We start from the raw sequence: 21,138 nt of genomic DNA on the forward strand, positions 1-21,138 counted from the left end.
AAAGAACTGGACTACTTCGCCATTTTCCAGCAACATGTTTTCCTCTAAACTACACACACACACACACACACACACACACACACACACACACACACACACACACAGTACCAGTCAAAAGTTTGGATACGTCTTCCCATCGAATGAGAAAGTGTGTCCAAACCTTTGACTGGTACTGTATGTGTGATGAAGATGTACTACCTACTCTAATAGAGTAATTTTGCTAACAGACAGAACATACTATGGGCTGCATTGTATTTATCTTGGTCTCAAGTGTTCTTCCAAACACACAAATATGCTCACTGTCAGGTGTGACTCCATGTTTTCATTTTTAACCTTTTAAAGCTTTTAAAGTCTTCAAGTCTGCCTTTTAATTTCACTCTTCAAGAGTTTTGTTAAATTTAGAAAAGAAATCCCCACTCTGTGAAAGTATTGTGTATATGTACCACTATAATCTACATCTTCTTATTCCGATACTTTAATGATGCTATAAAATGATAGAAAATATTCAAACCCAAGTTGCCATTTTTCTTTTAAAGCTGCACCATTTCTTCAAAATGAAAAATAATTATAATATACTGTTTCCAATTCCAACAACTGATGATGAAAAGGCAAAACATAACTTAAAAAAAAGAAAATGGGTACGATAAATACGATGATTGAAAAAAGAAATTAAAAGTAGATTTTATTACATACATTTATCCTCAAATACAAATAAGAAAAAATAGAGCTACATGCTTTATATAGACACATACGTACATTCAACTGGTACCTTCTACTAACAGAACAACAGAAAGCTAGATACATATCTTACATATCTTACATACATATCTTTTTCTTTATGCATAACATAATTATAATTTTATGTCACCCAATGAATTTCAACCTGAGATGTTTGGTATCTTTGAAAACTGGAAATTTGCAAGTTTGAGCAGTTTTTGGGTGATTAACATAATTCATTTGTAAAAATGGACCACAGTGACTTGAACTAACTTTCAGATGTTATTTTACCTTTTAACAGTATTTTGACGATATCACAATAAACCTTTAAACTGAATCTTTCTACCGTCATGATCTTTGTACCTTCGGAGCTCTGGCGGAGTGCGTAGGCCTTCATGCGGAAGGCGGTGCGGAAACGTTCCCGGTTACTGAAGCCGGCGGGTTTAGGCTCCTTGGAGGGGCTTTCCTCGATGGCGTCGGTGTTCCCCGTCAGCTTCTTGCCCATCCCCACCGACGGACGCGCGTTGGTGAGGCGAACACGCTCCAGTAAACTCAGTTTCTGGCTGCAATGAGAGAGATGGAGGATGGAAGTTATGATAAGCAGTTCTGTAGCAAGTGGAAACCAGTGAGCTTTGTGTGATTGATGCTTCCTCATCCGACCACAGCTCTGCCCAGGTGTTCAAACTACCAATATTCATTATTGGCCCTAAATTCTGATTTTGAGAAAGCAACACACTCATACTCACATTATTTAGTGAGTACTTTTCAGTTTGTTGAGGTGTCATAAACACACTTCTGATGAGTTTTGCATGTTGCATCACTGTTTTATCAATAAAACAAGTTTCACACCAACTAAACAAGGTTTTGGTGATTTGCAGGTTAAAAGACGTCTCAGTGTCATCAATAAACTGGGCTAAATTTGGTTAAAAGTGAAAGTTCTTCAGATGTTTTGGTTGCTTATAATTCTTGCTTCAATTGCATTTCAGGGACTATGTTTCAACTTGTTTAGGATATAAAATAAAGTAATTTAAAGGTGCAATGTGTAGAATTTAGTGGAATCTAGTGGAACGGAGCATAAGCATGATTTAATACAGTAGCCCACAACAGACAAACCAAACACTGGCTCCAGAGAGAACCTTTAGCATTTTTCATGAGTTTTGGGTCCACCGTAGGTTCTCCTACACACTTGAAAGGGGAGGGGTATTCAGTTGGTTGCAATCTGCAACCTCACTGCTAGATGCCACTAAATCCTACACACTGGTCCTTTAAATGCTGCCAAAACAACAAAAATATGTAAACTTGACGTCTAAAAACGTTCACATTTCTACTAAATTTAGCTCAGTTTCACCTGGAAATGCTCTCTGGATTAGAGTTTAGCTTCCTTTCCTTTGCATAAAGCTTCAGGCTTGGTTTGTAGTATTTTTAAATTTCATAAGAAAATTCAGTCTCTCTCTTTCTCTGTGTGTTAATGCATGTCATGTGTTTTGCAAGTTGATATGCAATGCCCCCTGGGAAGCGGGAAGATAAATAGAGCATAGGCAACATGTTAGCATTAGCTTGGTGAGCTAGCGGTCAGTAATGGACAGAATAAAGCAAAAACTTCTTCAAATCCAAAATGAATCGGGTTACGGCCGCTGCATTGTGGAAACATTCTGAACTCGTTGTAACCACAAATCCTCCAACCTTCCTCCACCATGATGGCGCCCATACAAAGTTCTGTTCTGGATTATAACTGTTTGGACCTTTGACAAGTTCAACTGGGAAAGACGTTTGGAGTTTACCAGCCCAGAAGGCAAAGTTGATCTACAAACTTGTACAAATCATTTATTATTTTGAGATGTTGTAGTGTTGCATGCTGGTAGTTGACTGCAGCCTGTGTAGCGCCACTAACGCCACGGCTACTCAGCTGGTAGAAGTTATAACGCTGTATGTTCTGTGCTGGTGGGCCGCTCTGCCATATTCTGTCTTCGCTGTTGTCAGATTTAGTTATTTTTTATGTGTGAGAAAGCCTTGCCAAAGTAATCATAGAACTTTGTCTTTGAAGAAGAAATAATATTAATATTTACAAAGATATTGCTTCAGGTCTTGGACTTAGGTCCAAGCAGAACTCTACCGGATTCAACAGCAGATCTTTGTGTTTTCTCATTCTGAAGCCAAACCAGCATCTTCTACAGGAGTCCCTCTTCTAGTTAGGAGTTAAAGTCTTCATGGTCTGCTGCCTCAACCCAACAATGCTGCTCTCCCACCAGAAGGAAGCCTCAAAGAGCTGCGAGGAGATTGGTCTCCTTTATTGTCCAATGGCTGACAATATTTGGCAGCACAAAGACAAGAGCTCCCTGGGTAAAATAAGACTCCTGTGTGCCTTGGAAGAGGCAGAGAGGCGGGGTAACCGGAGCCGACACCAGCTCGAACAAGGCCTCTGAAACGTGGAGCGTTCTCAGCAACTTTGCTCCCACAGCGGACACACAATATGAGCCTCTATGTGGCCTCGGGGCAGAATAGGGACGGCAGATTACGGCGCTGAGAGGCTGCAGAATAGGAAGCTTTAAGGGAAGAGAGAATCTCTTTCTGAGTGCTCCTCCACCAAATAAAGAGCAGAGAATTAGATGTGATTATCCCGTGGCGCTCTGTAAATGAGGAAAAAATAATGCTCCTTATCTCCCACAGCTTCCCCAGACACACACAGAGACACACATATTGGTTTACTGTACTTAGTCGAACCTTCATTAACAACTTTAAAGGATAATTCTGTTTTATTACAACCTGGGTTTTGTACTTCTACCAAGTCAGACGATCAGACAGGTTGGAAACAAACCATCAGATTATCTAAAACACTTTATTATCTGGAACTGAAAGTGAGAATCATCCCTCATTGCTCAGGAAATACTATGTGTAGTAAAGGTGGCTGTAATACTCCTTCAGTCATGCTTGTCGGACCTTTCGGACAGCAGGTAAGGGGGAGCTGTGCACGGCAATGTGAACACACTGAGAACAACACTATGACTGCCTTCCAGCGGAGACTGTCTGAAAATATACTCCGTTATCTCCGTATTTCAACATTATTACATCTCCCTCCCCTCCTGTGACTGTCGGCTTTTCACTCCACCTTTGAGTGAAGCCGTTTTGATCAACCATAAATTGAGCTTAAGTAACAGTGATGGAAAATAACTATAGTACATTTACTCAAGTACAGTTCTGAGGTACTTGTACTTTACTTGAGTATTTCCATGTGATGCTACTTTCTACATTTCAGAGGGAAATATTGTACTTTCTACTCCACTACATTTATTTGACAGCTTTAGTTACTTTTCAGATGAAGATTTGACACAATGGATAATATAACAAGCTTTTAAAATACAACACATTGTTAAAGATGAAACCAGTGGTTTCCAACCTTTTTGGCTTTTGACGTCCAAAAAAAAGTCCAAAAACTGAAAACAGATTTGTGTATCAGAACATCAAGCTCATAATATATTGATGATCAAAAGCGTAACACCTCCTATCTGCAGAACTTCCTGATTGGTGGATTTCACTTTGGATGATGAGAACAAGGAAGGCTGCTCATATTCAGTCTGTCTGTGAGATAATCCCGCCCTTCGTTGTGACAGAAAAGTCAACAAAACAAAAACACAACGCAGAGTCCCTGGATGTGTAGAGAGGCTACAGCACGAGTGGGTTACACAATCACTGAACATTCATCTCCAGTGGACGAGGAAGCAAATACACTGAATTTAAGGAATTCTGACCCTAGTATACTGTGATGTAGTAACTATTACATTTACTACATCTTTTTACCTGAAAACAAACTTAATTTTATAATTATTAATTTAATTTAGAGCATCGTTTTGTAGAACCTCTTCCAACTTGCACCAAGTGCAAAAGCTCCTATCTGCATTTTGTGAGCATTAATATCTAGTCGGTATTGTTAACAAATAATATAATAATATAGTCCAATAACAGTGTATTATGTATTGGGTATCCTTAACAAACAGCATTCTGCAAGAAAACAAGTTTTTTATTAGTTTTCTCAAAAAATTGCATTTTTCAGATCGGAGGTTTTGCTCTTCGGCCTTCGTTATGTACTTTTAATTAAGCAGGACTTTTCATGCAGGACTTGTAATGGAGTATTCTTGTTGTACACACAGTAACACCTGATCACCGATAAAAGGTCTAATATCACTCAGAGCAGTGAAAAACACACACACACACACTCTGGACGTCGTCCATCTCTTCGTTTAGAGCAACAAGATAATGTCAGACTGCTAATTTCCCAGCAGCTGATCCTACGAGCTCCTGAAAACTTTCTCTGTCTTTATTTCCTCACTGTGGTTCAGTCAGGCTCTCTACAGCTTTGTCCTTTCATTTTCTGTCTTTCTTTCCATCTTTTCAGTCTTTCCTCTGTTTGTTTGTTTCATTCTTTCTTCTTTTTAGTACTTCTATATTTATATACAAGTAGCTTAATGAGTATCTTGCACAATGCATAAGTTATTTTATTGTCTCTGTATGTTGCTAATTTATTATTGGACAGTTCTGTAATTTCATTAAATCAGGCTACTAATTTTCACTCTATTTTTGACCTCAGCGAACAGCGAAGCTGCGAGATAATCTTTCAGTGTCGTCCACACAGACATCTCAAAACCTGGACTAATAAAACCAAAACTATGTGTACGGATAGATGTTATACTAGACGTAAAATGACAAGTTTCTGTTGTGTTATTTGGGTGAACTGACCCTTTAAGTTCAGCCTATAAATCAAACACTTGCTAAGTGTCTAAGGCTACATCCACACTAAAACATTTTTGTTTTTGCTATGTTTACGCCTAGTATCCACACTACTCCGGCGGTTTCGAACCCCTAAAACAGAGACTTTTGAAAACTCAGCTGACCCCGTTTTAGTTTGAAAACTCCGGGATTGTGTCTTAGTCTGAATGGACGGAATCGGAGACTTTTGAAAACTATGACGCAGACACCAACGTTCGCTCCCCGATTAGGTTTTATCAGTCCCGACATGTCCTTCCCTGATTTGTCACACTCCTACCATGTGACATCAGCTTTGATATTAGTGGTTAATTTAACAGGAATAACAGATTACAGGTGTTGGTGACCTTGTTGTCTAAGACTGCAGCTGTTGTGCAGATAAACTCTGCATTTTATAATGATGCTACTGTCTACATGTGCAGGAGACAAGATATTATTCCTGTGATTTGTGACAATTCCGTTATCAGCCCGCTTCTTTAAGGCGTGTTAGTATGGACGGAGATTATTTCTGAAATGGTCGTGTGGACAGAGATCGTATTAGTGTGGATGTGGTGTCTAAGTGAACTGAACCTCCCTCCTCTCCGTATCAGGACTCTGGACTGTTGTTGCTGTTCAGCAGCTTTCAGCAGCAGTAAGTTGATCCTGCAGGTTGAACATGGCGGCTCAGTGGAGGCCAGGAGGCGTCGGAGCAGAACGCTCCGCTGTAATAAACCTCCATCAGGATCAGCAGAGTCCAACAGTCAGGAGGCAGAGAGAGAGGTAAAGTATATTTGATGGCTGTATGTCGCTCACCTCTAAACTGGCTCTTCCTGAGCTTTCTTCCTTGTTCTTCCTGTTAATAGATTTTTTTGGGAGTTTCTACCTCGTCTGAACTGACAGTCTGAGGATCGATGGTGCTGTATGTTGCAGAGATTGTAAACCCCTTTGAGGCAAAGTTATGATTTGTGATTTTAGGCTTTATGAATAAAATTTGACTGGGAATTTATCCAGTTCCATTTTCATTAATGGCTGGTTTTAGACTGGTCGTAAAAATTATGATGTTTTTCCTTTTTTAAAGCCAATTTAAGAACCAACAACATTTACTGCACTATGGACCTTTTTATATGATCAAATTAAATAATTCTTAAATATTTGTTGAGTTAGCATCTATTGACAGGTTTATACCCACTGTTGGAGATGTCTGGACCCGATCGCAATGATCAAATCTGATCTGAGCATATTTTAAAGGATCAACAGTGGTGGAAGAAATACTCAGATCCTTCACTTAAGCAAAAAGTACCAATACAGCAAATATAAAAATACTCCATTTAAGTAAAAGTCCTGCATGAAAAATCCTACTTAAATAACAGTACATAAGTATTATGAGCTTGATGTAGTTAAAGTATTGCAGTAAAAGTAGTGGTTTGGTCCCTCTGACTGATATATTATTATATATGACATCATTAGATTATTAATAGTGAAGCATCAGTGTTAGAGCAGCATGTTACTGTTGTAGCTGCTGGAGGTGGAGCTAGTTTACACTACTTTATATACAGTTAGCTAGTTTAGTCCAGTGGTTCCCAACCTAGGGGTCGGGCCCCTCCAAAGGGTCAGCAGATAAATCTGAGGGGTGGTGAGATGATTAATGGGAGAGGAAAGAAGAAAAAACAAAGTTCTGATACACAAATCTGTTTTCAGTTTTTGGACTTTTTCTCTAATCTTTGATTTTTGCTGAAATATTGGATCATTTGAACATTTATTGAAATGAAAGCATGTGAGAAGTTTAGAGGGAAAAATCACTATTTGGTGGAGCTGTTAACAACTCATAGACATGTGAAATGTGACCCCGACTACACACTGCTTTTTGTAAGACGTCAAAAGCCAAAAAGGTTGGAGACCACTGGTTTCATCTTTAACAATGTGTTGTATTTTAAAAGCTTGTTATATTATCCATTGTGTCAAATCTTCATCTGAAAAGTAACTAAAGCTGTCAAATAAATGTAGTGGAGTAGAAAGTACAATATTTCCCTCTGAAATGTAGCGGAGTGGAAGAATAAAGGAGCATCACATGTAAATTTGTAAATTTGTAAAGTATAAATGCATCAAAATTTACTCTCCTCCACTGAGGATCAGTGTCGGCTTTCACTTCCTCTGTTCTGTACGTCACAGGTTTGATTCACTCAGAGTGATATCGTGTCCTGTCACTGTGTTAAAGGACGTATTTTGAACTTCTAATTGTCTAAAATGTAAAATATAAGAAGAGAAAAAGAGAATCGTCTCAGCCGGTTATAAAGACGAGATGAATCTCTTCAGCGAATCAAACATCCTCTGTGGGACTTTTATGATGTGTTTTAATGTAGAAACTCATTAATATCTTTCAGCACGGTGGAGAAAGAAAATCATCAAACCCGAAGACACCATCTCAGGCCTTAATTACTTGATCTAAACCGTCATTCAAATTGAAACATAACTAATGGACTCACTAATAGGTTTCTAGAAAAATCTCTCGGTCTAAATGTCATCAAAGTAGCTGATGTGGAAGGCAGCGCTATTAAAGAGCGGGATGAGTGGGAGTTTTATATCACGATTCGCATATTTACCACAGCTATTAGCCTCGAGATTTATTTGACTGGTGAATTAATATAGGAAGCTATTTAAAAGCGGACGGGAGGATATTCTAGGAAACCTTCATTAGTCTCTCCAGCTTGTAGGGCTAATTAAAGCGCCACCAGCCTTTACTCTGGGCGCAGCGCTGTGTGATTTACAGTATTTCATAGAACATTGACCCACCTCGTCATGGCCTCCAAGTTATCCTTCCTTTGGATGGGGAGAGAAGAAAAAAAAGTTAACAAACTTTTCTAGGGCAGAGCTGTTAACATCCTTCAACGAGCTCTAAAAGTCAGGCGACAAATCCAACATCATGACTGTTTCCTGTCTTTGAGATCTACAAATCTACACATCTCATATTTTTAAAATGCAATTTAAAACTTAATATGTTAGAACAATTTTATTTGGTTTATAAGCCAAGGATGTAAATCAGTAAAACTCTTTGCACAAAGTGAGCATAATAATTCTGCAGAGTTCGGTTAGTTTTCTCAGCATGGTTGCTTTAAACTCCCAGGCTGCTTAAACTATCTACTGAGCACCTTCCACTTTGTTTAGCTAGTTTCTCCAAAACCTAGATGAACTATAGATGTATTTAAAGAGGACATATTATGCTTTTTCTGGTTTTCTGTTATTTATATTCTGTTATGATGTCGGATGTTAAACATCGTCAAAGTTCCAAAACTTGAGGTGAACGTATGTAGAAATGCTGCCTGCAAGTCAAAAGTCAGGGCTTCAACCTGCCAGGAATGCATGATGAGCTGATGTCAGCCGTCTGTTCTGTAACTTTGGTTGCTAAGGTTGTTGCTAAGGTTTTTCCACATGTTGTTGGCTTTTTCCACTCTCATATTTTGGATCAGATTTTAGCTCCAACATGTACAGATGGATGTGAGATGTTGACATTTGGAGTAAAGAAGGAGAAAAAGCTACTATAGTTTGTTTACGTAGCCCCCAGAGCCGGATGGAGGAAGCTTCCTGAAGCTGACCAATCAGAACAGAGTGGGCTCATCAGGAGGTGGGGCCTTAAAGAGACAGGAGCTAAAACGGCCTGTTTCAGACGGAGGCTGAACTGAGGGGCTGCATTAAGGACCAGTAGAAGATAAATAAGCAGTTTTTAACTGTAAATCATGCAAAGATATTCCAGTTGAGAAATGGAAATGTGCAGAATATGTCCTCTTTAACAGCATTTTCTCCACAGGCCTCTATAATAAGAGAATTGTCTGTAAAACCAGTGACTGGACATCTAGACGGGTAAACAAGCCAGTTATTACTCAATGAATTCTGAATTCATTTAATACAGTTATTTAACTCTCCCTAACCATTTTAGATATTTATGATAAGGATATGGAGATATTATATTTGACATAACTTTATTATGATGTAACTAATGTTAAAGCCAGTTAGCCTTTGGATTGAATGTATAGCATAATAGATGTAGACCAATTAATCATAATGTGGGTTAATGAATTGTAATCCAGTGTTTCCATCATGTAAATTATTATTTTTAAGAGAGAACACTAGAAAAGAAACTGTTATTGCTTAATTCTCAGCAACAGTGTGTGTGTGTGTTTGCTTAGCTGTTTATTTGTATTATTTTTATGTGCTTGTGATTTGTGATTTCGGTTCTGCATTTAAATAAAATAAAAATGTAACACAGATGTTTGCCAGTTTATACAAGAATGAAATACAGAGGAGAACCGTTTGCAAATGCTGTTGTAGTTTCAAATGACTGTCAGTGGTTCTCAATAAAGATCCAAACTCTTACTGGCAGCATCTGTCAGTACAAGAATGACATCAAATATTTCCACAAAATATGTTTTCTAAGGTCTTAAATGACCAACTATCCTTTAAAATGTTGGACTTTTTTTTTTAGAAAGTAGCTCCTCAAGTGAAACATGATGATTAAGTAATTTCTCTTTCTGTAACACACATGTACTCTCATAACAGTTTAAACACAATGTTGAGTTTTTCAAAGGTTAATCAACAGTAAATTGAACTTCATGATGTTTTGGGAAACCAGAGTCATGTATGATCACATCTGTTATACCTGTTAAACACAACGTTCAGCATCCAGATCTCCATGGAAACCACAGACTTCAGTTCAGGTTAATGATAAACATGCAAACTAAAAAGAAAAGTTTGAACAAAAATCATGACTGATGTCACCGCACAGAAACAAAACAATAAACACAAAAAACAACAAAATTCACGTTCAGGTATGTATATGTGGATGTACGGTAGTGCATGCAGGAGGCACATGTACAGTGTGTCACGCCATGATGGAGGTTTGTTGTGTGTTTTTTTTTACTTGCCTGAAACAGGGAAGAGATATTATAGTTTCATAAAATCTCCACGTGGCAATAAGGTCTTCCCTGATTGGATTGGTGGAATAATATCGCCAGGCAGACTTGAAATGCAAATAATATCAGCATTAAACACTTCAAGGTTAACTGTATATATATCAAAAATTAAAAAAAAACAGCATTACAGAAGTGAGCCTTAGTTAGACCAAACAGGAAGTAGATGATGTCAGGTCGTATCTCACCTGGATGAGTCCGGCAGCCGGATGTCTGCGCTTCTCAAAGTGCTTCTGTCTGTGCTGCTCCTGGACCTTCAGAGCCAAGCCTGAACCCAGAATACCCTGCAGCCGCAAAGCAACAACAACACTGCCGTCTCTTGGATCTGACAGAATACCGTGAATGACACTAAGACCTTCAAAATATAGGCTCGCCTCTCGGGGTCCCGCATACTTTTTAACAACAGTGGTTATAAATCGTGATTCTTATGGTCCCATTTTAAAGTCCAGTTGAAATCATATTTAATCTTCCCTCTTTACAGTCACATAATTTCTATTAATAGTTTTGTAAATTTGTAAAAATAATTGGACCTGTGCAGGACTCAGTGATGCTGTAATGATTATAAATACAGGAGTGTACCCACTGCAGGCAAAGCGAAGAAGGACACTCCAATCAGAGCAAAAGTGCCGGCTAACAGTCTCCCAGCCCAGGTCTTTGGGGTTTTGTCCCCGTAGCCGATGGTGGTCAGCGTGATCTGCAGAAGAGAAAAAAGAAGATTACACTTCACCTCAATTCAAAGTCAAATTTGTGACTTGAAAAAGACCAAAGACTGATCCAGACTGCTGTGTAACACGGTGAAAATGGTGCAGTCTAAACGTCCTCGACTCTTCAGCGTTATAGCTCTGTTGAGAAACTCGGCTCTTGCTCTGTGACCTCTGAATCGATCCATCCAAGGGCAGTTCACAGTGTTTCACAGGGTCAGACTGGTAACTCGCTCAGCGGGGCAGATGCTCGCTGTCATAAAACTTGAACTCTTGGTCTCCTGGTTGAAGGACGGTCGCTTTAATGAGGACATGCTGCTTCCCGCACCGGAGGCATTCATTAGAGCGTAAAGCTCTGCCAACACCGAACACTCCTCTAACAAGCTCCCGGCTCAGGTTTTATAACTTGTTCTCCAGATTGAATGTAAAAATAAAAACACATCATGTTGTTCAGCAGCAGATTTTGAAGTTGCGAGTGAACGCAGAAGAATATCTGCAACTAAACTGATAATTGTTTTTGGCCTAATTCCCAGATTTGTTATCAGTCGATATCTGGAACAAGAGCCATCTGCCCGCCGATGTCGAGCCAAAATCTGACTAACAAACTGACAAAAAGACAGAATAAAATATAACATCAAAGCAAAAAGATCTGTTATTTAGTTTCATACTCAGATTTCAAGACCCTTTTTTCATGAAAATATGTAAATTTCACCAGCGTGTTCACTAAAAATACAGTTGTGAACTAATGATGTGTGTTTTATGACACATATCTTACGCTGCCATGTTGGTCAGATCCCCGTTGTAAAGGAGATAATGTATCTCAAGAGACTTCCTGGTTAAATAAAGTTTAAATAAATAATGAAGTAATTTCAGTTATTCAGTGCAATTTTCAGTTGATTTGGGATTTTGTAGAAATAAGTCTGTATCTCAGATACAAAGAAGGAAGTTTTGACCACTTATTTTTGGACTAAACAAGACCCATTTTTTGTCGAGTTACTTATGATGAATTTAGTCCCTGAAAGACATCATCAGAGTCAGATATCAGTCCAGTAATGCCCCAATCTGTCAGATAGACCCAATCTCAGAGGGGCAAGACTGTCAAGACTTTTATCCCATGTAGTGTGATGGTGGAGATTATACAGGTTGTTATTATACAACAGATTATACATTATAAGATGCCTCATGAGGTCTGAACAGAAAGAGGAGAATGTCCATTTTTTTGTGGCTTCTTTAACTAGTTTGACATTTTCTACACTGTGTGCTGTGAGTCCATTTCAGGCATTTCCAGTCTTGCATTTAGTCTAATTGTAGATGATTTAGTGTTTTTGTATTGAATACAGAATATATAAAGTGACAGTAATCCAGACAGGTTGAAATAAAGGCACGGATAGCTTTACATACCAGTCCCCACCACAGAGCGTCGGCGTAGGTGTCGAAGTCCTGCGGTTTGGGCTGAGCCGTGGGGTTGTCATGGTTGGACATGTCCATGGAGACGTCGTCCTTCTCCACCAGGTACACCAGGAAAGACGCCAGGATCAGAGACAGGAAGCCGATGTACCAGGCTGTGATCAACTCCTACGCAAACACAAACACAAACACAAACACACACAAGAATTAGATATTACAGTTGTCACACGTTGTAAAGACATTAACAGGCTGTAAAATCTGGAAAACTTTGAATTATTTAATGCTGCTTCACAGTCGTAGAAACGTTCTGGAAAATGTCACATTGAGAATAACAACTAATATTATAATGGCATAATACAATTTTCTTCTCAAAGTTTTTGACAGTTACTGGAAGAAAATAGAAATGATCAAGCTTAACCACAAACTTTACAACACTAGAAATGTTTGAGACACTCATAGCATGAATATGAACACACACACACACATCCTGTAGAGATTAGCATGAAGATCAATTAGCGCTCTGGTAGGGATCAATACATCCTCTGGTAGAAAAACTTTTAAACAGCTGTTATTCCTGCTTCCACTTAAAGGCTGTAAGAGCTTAAGTTCTGTTATGGTTGACGGTAAATGTTCGCTTTTGTTTGATACTTGAAGCACTTTGTAAAAACTTTACTTTACTTTTTTGCTGTTTAAATATTAGTAACACTCCTTCTTTTCATCTGACATCATTTCCAACCGACCCTTCAACTCCTTTTAGCACACTTCAGCTCTTTGCAGTCTTTACAGTTCAAGTCTTTTTACTGCTTTGACTGTGGCTGATACTTCAACTAAGTTAAGCTAATTTACTCCAGTGGACATCTCAACTCCTTTCAGTAAACTTAGCTCATTTCAGTCCTTACAACTGCCATTTCAACTCCTTTCAGTAAACTTAGCTCATTTCAGTCCTTACAACTGCCATTTCAACTCCTTTCAGTGCTTACACTTACACTTTCTTTTTCAGTATATACAACGCCATTTCCATGCTTACACTTCAACTGCCAAAGTGTAATCACTCACTTGTTCCAGTGATTACGCTTTACACTTCAGCTCCTTTCAGCACTTAAATTTCACTTCAAAGTTGAAGTCCTTTTCTGTATCTCATTTCCATATTTACACTGCCATTTCAACTCCTTTCAGTTATTACACTTCAGCTCCTTTCAGCGCTTAAATTTCAGCTGAAAATTGAACTCTTTTCTTTAAATATCATCTCACGTCCATGCTTACATTTCAACCACCATGTCAACTCCCTTCAGTGATTACACTTTACACTTCAGCTCCTTTCAGCGCTTTTCTCCAAATTTCAATTTAAAGTTGTGCTCTTTTTCTGTATCTCATTTCCATATTGACGCAGCCATTTCAACTCCCTTCAGTTATTACACTTCAGCTCCTTTTAAAGTACTTGTAACACAAGTTACTGCTGCTTCAGCTTTCTCACCGTCCTGATTGCGCGTCGGGATGATTCCTACCTTACTGTGTGCGTAGATGGCCGAGCCCAGCAGTTTCCAGGTTCCTCCTCGCCGGTCCATGCGCAGCATCCGCAGGATCTGCAGGAAGCGCAGGCTGCGCAGAGACGTGGCCAACACGTTGCCCTGGTTCCGCACCGCCACCACCGGCACCGAGGCGATCAGCACGAAGATGTCTGACAGAGAGGAGACAGAAGATTCATGTAGGATTCCCATTCAGACCTGTTAAATGTGCCGTCTCAGAAAAGAAACAATAAAAAGCATGCATCAGACAAAAACCCATTCTTCACTACAGTAAATTTAACAGTTCATAAATTGATTAAAATAAAATAAAGTACTCATTTGTATGAACACAATCTGGAGATAACCATAGGGAAGATTTGATTGGGAGAAATGGGTCAAGGAAGGAGTTTTTACTCTGGGAAACATCAGCACACCATCAACTCCTGATGAGAGGTGCGTAGGACGAAAAACTCTTGTCTTGGAAAGGAAACAAAGAATCCTGCACATCGTCCCTCTTTATAAAGTGAATCCAGGAGATGGACAGATTATGCTCGATGATATTTGCAGATACATGCAGCTCAGAAGTTGTGTTTATTTAGATAAACGTCCTTTTACTGGTTTAACATGAAAACTTTCTTAAAGATTATTTTGCACAACCTGACTCGACGCAAACTGCATCACAACGTTAAAAATTTTTTTCTATGATGACACTGAAGATTATACTAAAACATGGTCTCATATTAAATTTAATAGACTTTACACATAAGAGATTCTTCATGTAAGAGTCTGATCAAACAGGTTATTAAGGATGTTTGTGACATTAAAGGCCTTAATGTTTAATTCTGATTCTTTAGTCAGATTCGATCTTTTTGTATTGATGGTTCACATTCATGTTTGTGTGCTTGAACTACCACACAAGCACAGATTTAAGTGAAATGTGAGCTGCCTGCGCACAAGAATAAGAAGTTTGGCTTGAGTAGAAGCTTTTCCATAAATGTTCAACAAATTTGAAACTTCCTCCTCTCTCCATCGACCTCCGCCGCCGCTGTTGTTTCTCTCCTCCATGTTTATTTTTACCCGGCTGTGAGGTGCCGACACAGAAGAGAAACATTAAAAAATATTCTGCTCTGACTGTTCTGACAGCAGATGCAGATCCAGAGATCGGATATTTATCGGATTTGTGACCACATCCTGTATGCAAGTGTCTCAGATCTGATATGAAAAATCTGATTTGGTTTGTTCACTCGGAGGCAGAAAACATTTCTAGCTTTGGGCTTCTTCAGCATGTAATGTTAACTTTGTACAGTGTTGGTGTTATTTCTACTGTTGCCTCCAGAGGCTGACGAAGGTCTCAGATTCTTCTCTAACGTGAATCTACTGGTTTGAATAACATATTTTCTACCTGGTATTACAGTATAAACAGCACATAATGTCAGTACTGTATGAATTATTGTTATATTATATTAGTGTTAACCTCTTACCTTAAAATACAAATTCATGAGACAATTTCAAGTAACTTCATCTATCCCTTTCATTTATTTTTTGCTGTATACTGATACCATGTACTACTTTGCTGAGTGCTTCTCTCCTCCATTATTCTGAGCTGCAGGGAGCAGCACACGTGTCCGTTTGTCTCTATTTTTGTTTTTAACGCTGTTACATTTTTGTGATTCCAGCTCCTTACCTAACATACACAGAGGTTTGCGGGCGAACTTCAGCCTCCCCCTCCATCCTTTGTAGCGACAGCAGCATCCTGCAGCCCAGACCCTCAGTGCAAACTCTGCCCCGAAGATGAAGATGGCGAAGGTTTCCTGAGAAGAATCAAACGCCGTCAACACAAGAGAAGGAAGAAAAATGACAGTGTAGAAAGTTCAACTCATGTTCAGACTAATGTGTGATGTGTGTTTTACATTAACAATCCAATAATGATCAATAAATATATTTTAAAGTTTTTAAAGTTTATTTTAAAACACAAAAATGGATGTGCAAAGAAGAGTTGATTTTAAAATTAAACCAAAGCTTTTTTTTCTGGTAACACTTTATTTCAACTGATTTATCATTTATAATCAGTACATAAACAGTTAATAAATGGTTTATAACACACTATAATGTAATTGTAAGCAGATATAAGTGTTTATTTGTAGGCTGCTGAATAAAAAGATAATGAATGAAAATATAGTAAAACACAGTTGTAATCATATAAAATATGTCTTCATAGTCAAAGTTATAATTGTTGACAGATACTTCACATTAATAAACACTTAAAATGTCCTTATATCTGTTTATAACTACATTATAGTGTACTAATAAGATCTAAAGGGAAACTGTTCAGCTGTTTTAGGTTAATCTTTGCAAATTCATGAGCTGCAGCCAAACTCTGTTCAAACCCTCAGTACTTTATTTAAATTTCTTTTGGAGATCCTGAAGTTTCCAAAGATCTGTCAGGTTAATTTTGGGGAAATTTGTGTAAAATTATCCACAACAGATATAAAATATTTACATATGAATCAGAATCAGAAACAGGTTTATTGCCAAGTAATCGCATAAGAATCCAAAAACACACCGTAAGAGAAAATTCAATTACTGCAAAAGTCAGGTGATCATAAATAATATGAATGAGATGATGATATATGTGTTACTTATATATATGTGATACTGTCAAACCGACAGATCTTAACGTTTATGGGATTTGGGTTTACTTATGGGAAAATAAAGGGGTGAAACTGGATTTTAAGTGGTTTAAGTTCCTGAAATCTTACCAGTATAACCAACCAGTGTGCAGACACCTTCTCATGTTCCCTGAATGTTGTCAGTATGGCCAGAATCAAACAGCCCAGAACAATTAAAAACCTGCAGACACACAAAACATGAAGCACGTCAGTAAACAACGGCGGAAGAAGATCCTTCATTTAAGTAAAAGTACCAATACGGCAATGTAAATATACTCAATTACAACTGAAGTGAACAAGAAGAGTAGTGTCTCTGATGTGCAGGATATGCAACTTTTCACCTTCAGTACAAAAAAACACAACAACATGAGAGAAAATACAAATGTATGCTGGAGAAAATCAACAAAATAAGGTGATAAAAGCAATAAAACTGGTATAAATGTTCACTTTATTTGTTCCACCATAACGCAGTGTCTGGATCTCACCACTAGAGTGAGCTGCATCTCTGTTGGTGACTTTAAAGCTTCTTCTCCCTTCTGTGAAAATCTACTTCTTAAATTACACTCTTTAGTACTGCATCAAAAGCACTTTTTCTCTGACACAGCAGAAAATAATATGATTTGCCACTTCATATCAGCTGAAAACAACAAAAAGCATTCTGCTAGAATATGTTATAAATCAGTGTAACAAAGGACATGAAAGAAAACAAGATATATATCTCCAGAAACAAAGATGTGTATCAGAGGATCACATTTTAAAAAAGCAACATAACCCATTTATCTGTTTTCACTGGACATTTATCCACTCCAGCTGTTTAACTGGTTTCACTGGTTAAATGTTTAACACAGGTAAGATTTAGCATCCAAATGCTTATATTATATTTTTCAATCAAAATTCTGAATTTTGGTTGTGGCCACTTACACAACACATCTAATTTATTATGCAGATATTCACCCACATACTGCGAAACCTCTAAACATCCTTGTTGATGTTACTGTAGCTATAAAGTTGGCACATTCTCCAAAAACAATAAGAATAATCTTCATCAGTCAGTTGAACAACTGGCACTCTTGTCTGTGTGGTGTCAACCTGACGTCCTCCATCAGGGCGTCGTACACTTGCATTGTGATTTGGTTTAGCAGCAGGTTAGCAGTTAACTGGCTGACTTCCCTCACATTCATGTGCCAACACCCTTTCTTTAGCAAGGCCAAAATTGTAAATGATGTGTCACAAAATGGAAATCTTTTGGCGGTGGGGTCCTGGGCTGAAATGCCAGAATGTCAGGGTAAATGTTAACAACTCAATCACAAAGAAAATAATGTAAATCCTTGCTGGGGTCAGAGCAGCAGAGAGGAGCAGGAGACTGATGAAGCAGCTAATTTTAACCTTGGCGAGGTAGAAACTCATGCTGAGAGCAGGAGATGAAGTGTTGACAGATATTTCTATGAAACACATTTTAAAAACCAAGTGTAAACAGCCTCTATATCTATATTTATATTTATATCTATATCATAACTTCCAAAATTAAGAATTTTAGGGGGTGAATATAATAAACTACCAATCCATTGTAATGCAGGTATAACTTTGATTTATTTATATTTAGAATGAGAGGGAAATATCTGATCAGTGTTATGCTAACCTAGCTTTGCTAACAGCATTGAGTCTAATAGTGAAATGTAATTTAAAATCTTTCCAGTTTTCATTATTCATTATTAAACTGCATTTTACTCAAGTATCAAGTCAGATTTGTTGATTATATCGCATCTGATACGTTTTGCTCTAAACAAATAGAAAGATTTTAGGAAGCTAATGTTAGCTTTGTCAGTTGGTTCAGTTAGCTAGCTACCCAACAGTTACAGCTGTTCATAACCTGGCATAGTTAAATGTTTACCAAGTGGAGATTTTACCCTTCATTATATTTAAAACCAGTTTCACCACATGAACTTAGGTAGAGATGAGTTGTCACTAAATATTTACAACTACTAACTGTTGCTAAGCTAGCAACTGACAACACTAACATTAGCTTTCTAATATCCGAGCTGTTTAGATTGAAGAGTGAAAGACATAATATGGAATACGGTCAACATATCTGACCTGATGCTTTACATTACTGAACACAGAAAAAAACATTATATGCCAATAACATTTATTGACTAAACGACCAAATAACATTAGTTAGAGTGATTGATTTTCATTATGGTGATAACAGATGTTACTCAGCATGTATCCTGTAATATATATTATGTAAACAGCTAGTGCACATTTACACCACTTCAACTTGTAATGCTTTCATTAATGCTGCTGTTAACAGTATTTATTATTTATTATGAAGGATGTCAGTAACTTATCTTCATTACACTGATTTTTTCATTCTTATTCTATGCCCTGCCAACCCAAACATTCAGTTTCACACAGCCTAATCCTGTATTTCAAAAAGCTGAATGATCCACTCAGGCTCCTTTTTTCTACACTAACATCTATATTTAGGCCCGTCAGAGCTGAAATTAATTGGATACACTCAAACAAATGGCTATTTAAATTTCCCTGTACACTAGAGTACACCCGGGCTTTATTCCAGATTGTGTAGCTAACCACCCTGCTATGATATATGATGCGGAACCACAATGAATAAACTCAACCAGCTGCAGAACCGCACGGCAATACCACCAATTAACATTTAACCAGCGCTGCATGTCCAATATTCTCCACCGTCACCTCTGTTAAAAAGGTTATTTTGTTCTTTTTAGCTTATTCGTCAGGACCACAGTCCTATAGTTAAAGGGAACGTATTATGCACACTTACAGCTCTGTATTTACATTCTGGGGCTCTACTGGAATATCTGCATGATTTATAGTTAAAAACTCCTTATTTATCTTATACTGTCCCTTTATGCAGCCCCTCAGTTCAGCCTCTGTCTGAAACAGGCTGTTTTAGCTCCTGTCTCTTTAAGGCCCGCCTCCTGATGAGCCCGCTCTGTTCTGATTGGTCAGCTCTTAGAAGCTGCCCCCTTGGCAGATTTTCGCCAGCTCCAGAGGCTACATGAACAAACTATGAAACAAACTATAGTAGCAGGATTTCACTACTTTTTCTTGTTCTTTACTTGAAATGTCAGCTTTTAAAATACATCCGTACATGTTTGAGCTGGAGTCTGATCCAAAATATGACAGTGGACACACAAACAACATGTGAAAAACCTTTGCAACAACCATAGCTCCTTATGATTAAGAACACATAATTTGGCTGAATAACTTTTTTTGTTTCCATACGTACCAAAATGTAATAAAAGGGTGAACCTCATTCCAAATGAACTTTTGGCTCTTTAGCTTCTTTCTCTAAACGTTCACTTCCTGATCCTACATCCTGAATCATTCATGGCCTGTTGTGTTGCCATGAGTCAGTATTGACATCTCTGAGAAGTTTCTGAAGTGCTGCACAACCACAACAGCATGAATATTTTACATCCAAACAGCCGGAGAGTTTTACATAATTCACCTGAAGGAAATGATAGTTGAGTGTTAGCAGACGCCTCATGATTGACTTCTGAACACGCCGTGTGTTTGTGTACATGTCTTGACGTGTGCGTTGACTGTTTGAAGTCCATACATTGTGCCTTTTTAGCATATTTCCTGTCCCCTGTATTAAATCAGAGCATTTCACCTCAAAGTTATCCAGAGGACAGAGATAATCCTGGAGTGAGCCGAGGAGGTCGATGTTAACTTGATATGATCCAACAGATACTGCAACACATTCGGCTTCCTATCTGGCTTCAAATAGTTTGTTCAATAAGACACACAGAGCGAAGTCGATGCTCTTTAGCCCTGAAACATCAAGAGGAGCCTGGTGGAAATCACTGGGTTGAACAGTATCGCCAAAAAAATATGAGAATCATCAATGAATTCACACAACTTTGATTCCAAACCTTCCTTTATAGCGTCATAGCTATAAACCAGAGCTCGTCTGGTCAATATGTTTTAAAAATTAAACTTTTTCACAAAAGTGTTTTTTACTCCAGCAGTGTCCTGATTCACATTCATACAGCTGGTTTGAAGTCCTCATTTTTGTGTTTCAAGTCTCAAATCTGCAGCTCTGAGCAGGTTCATCTTAAAGAATAAGCTCTATGCTGTTTAAGTTATTCTATATTTGACTTATTTTCAACAATTCCCATGCAAAGACTAAAGGCTCCTTTAAACTGTGCGACAGAAATGATAGTGTAAGTTTCATGTCACATCATGCAAGACGACTCTAATAAAACCTTGGTCACAATCCGTGTCAGACTGTACGATATCAGTTTGTCGCTGTCAGATTGTGAGATGAAAGTTTGGTAAATTGTAGCGCTACGATGTAAAAAGTAAAAAGTATATGAAAGCAGAGACACGTCATCAGCTTCCATCATCCATCTGCAGCTCTGATGTTTTGAAAACGCAGCAAAACTGCGTCTTT

The 21,138-nt window shown here is 38.1% G+C and overlaps 1 protein-coding gene across 1 annotated transcript in view; it reads right to left on the reverse strand.

Annotated features, from left to right (window-relative positions):
* kcnq3 (potassium voltage-gated channel, KQT-like subfamily, member 3) overlaps positions 1 to 18,715 on the reverse strand; it is a 34,746-nt gene extending 16,031 nt beyond the window's left edge. Inside the window, exons 1-9 of the mRNA XM_067606839.1 lie at positions 16,788 to 18,715; positions 15,713 to 15,839; positions 14,029 to 14,201; positions 12,518 to 12,691; positions 10,999 to 11,109; positions 10,604 to 10,699; positions 10,367 to 10,465; positions 8,245 to 8,267; positions 1,081 to 1,280 (exon numbers count right to left, since the gene is read on the reverse strand). Of these exons, the coding sequence (XP_067462940.1) occupies positions 1,081 to 1,280; positions 8,245 to 8,267; positions 10,367 to 10,465; positions 10,604 to 10,699; positions 10,999 to 11,109; positions 12,518 to 12,691; positions 14,029 to 14,201; positions 15,713 to 15,839; positions 16,788 to 16,937 (1,153 nt within the window). The 5' untranslated portion in view covers positions 16,938 to 18,715. The remainder of the gene's footprint in view (positions 1 to 1,080; positions 1,281 to 8,244; positions 8,268 to 10,366; positions 10,466 to 10,603; positions 10,700 to 10,998; positions 11,110 to 12,517; positions 12,692 to 14,028; positions 14,202 to 15,712; positions 15,840 to 16,787) is intronic.
* Between the last annotated feature and the right edge of the window lie 2,423 nt (positions 18,716 to 21,138).

Source organism: Thunnus thynnus, chromosome 12 (genome assembly GCF_963924715.1).
Source record: "Thunnus thynnus chromosome 12, fThuThy2.1, whole genome shotgun sequence".
NCBI classification, from domain to species: domain Eukaryota; kingdom Metazoa; phylum Chordata; class Actinopteri; order Scombriformes; family Scombridae; genus Thunnus; species Thunnus thynnus.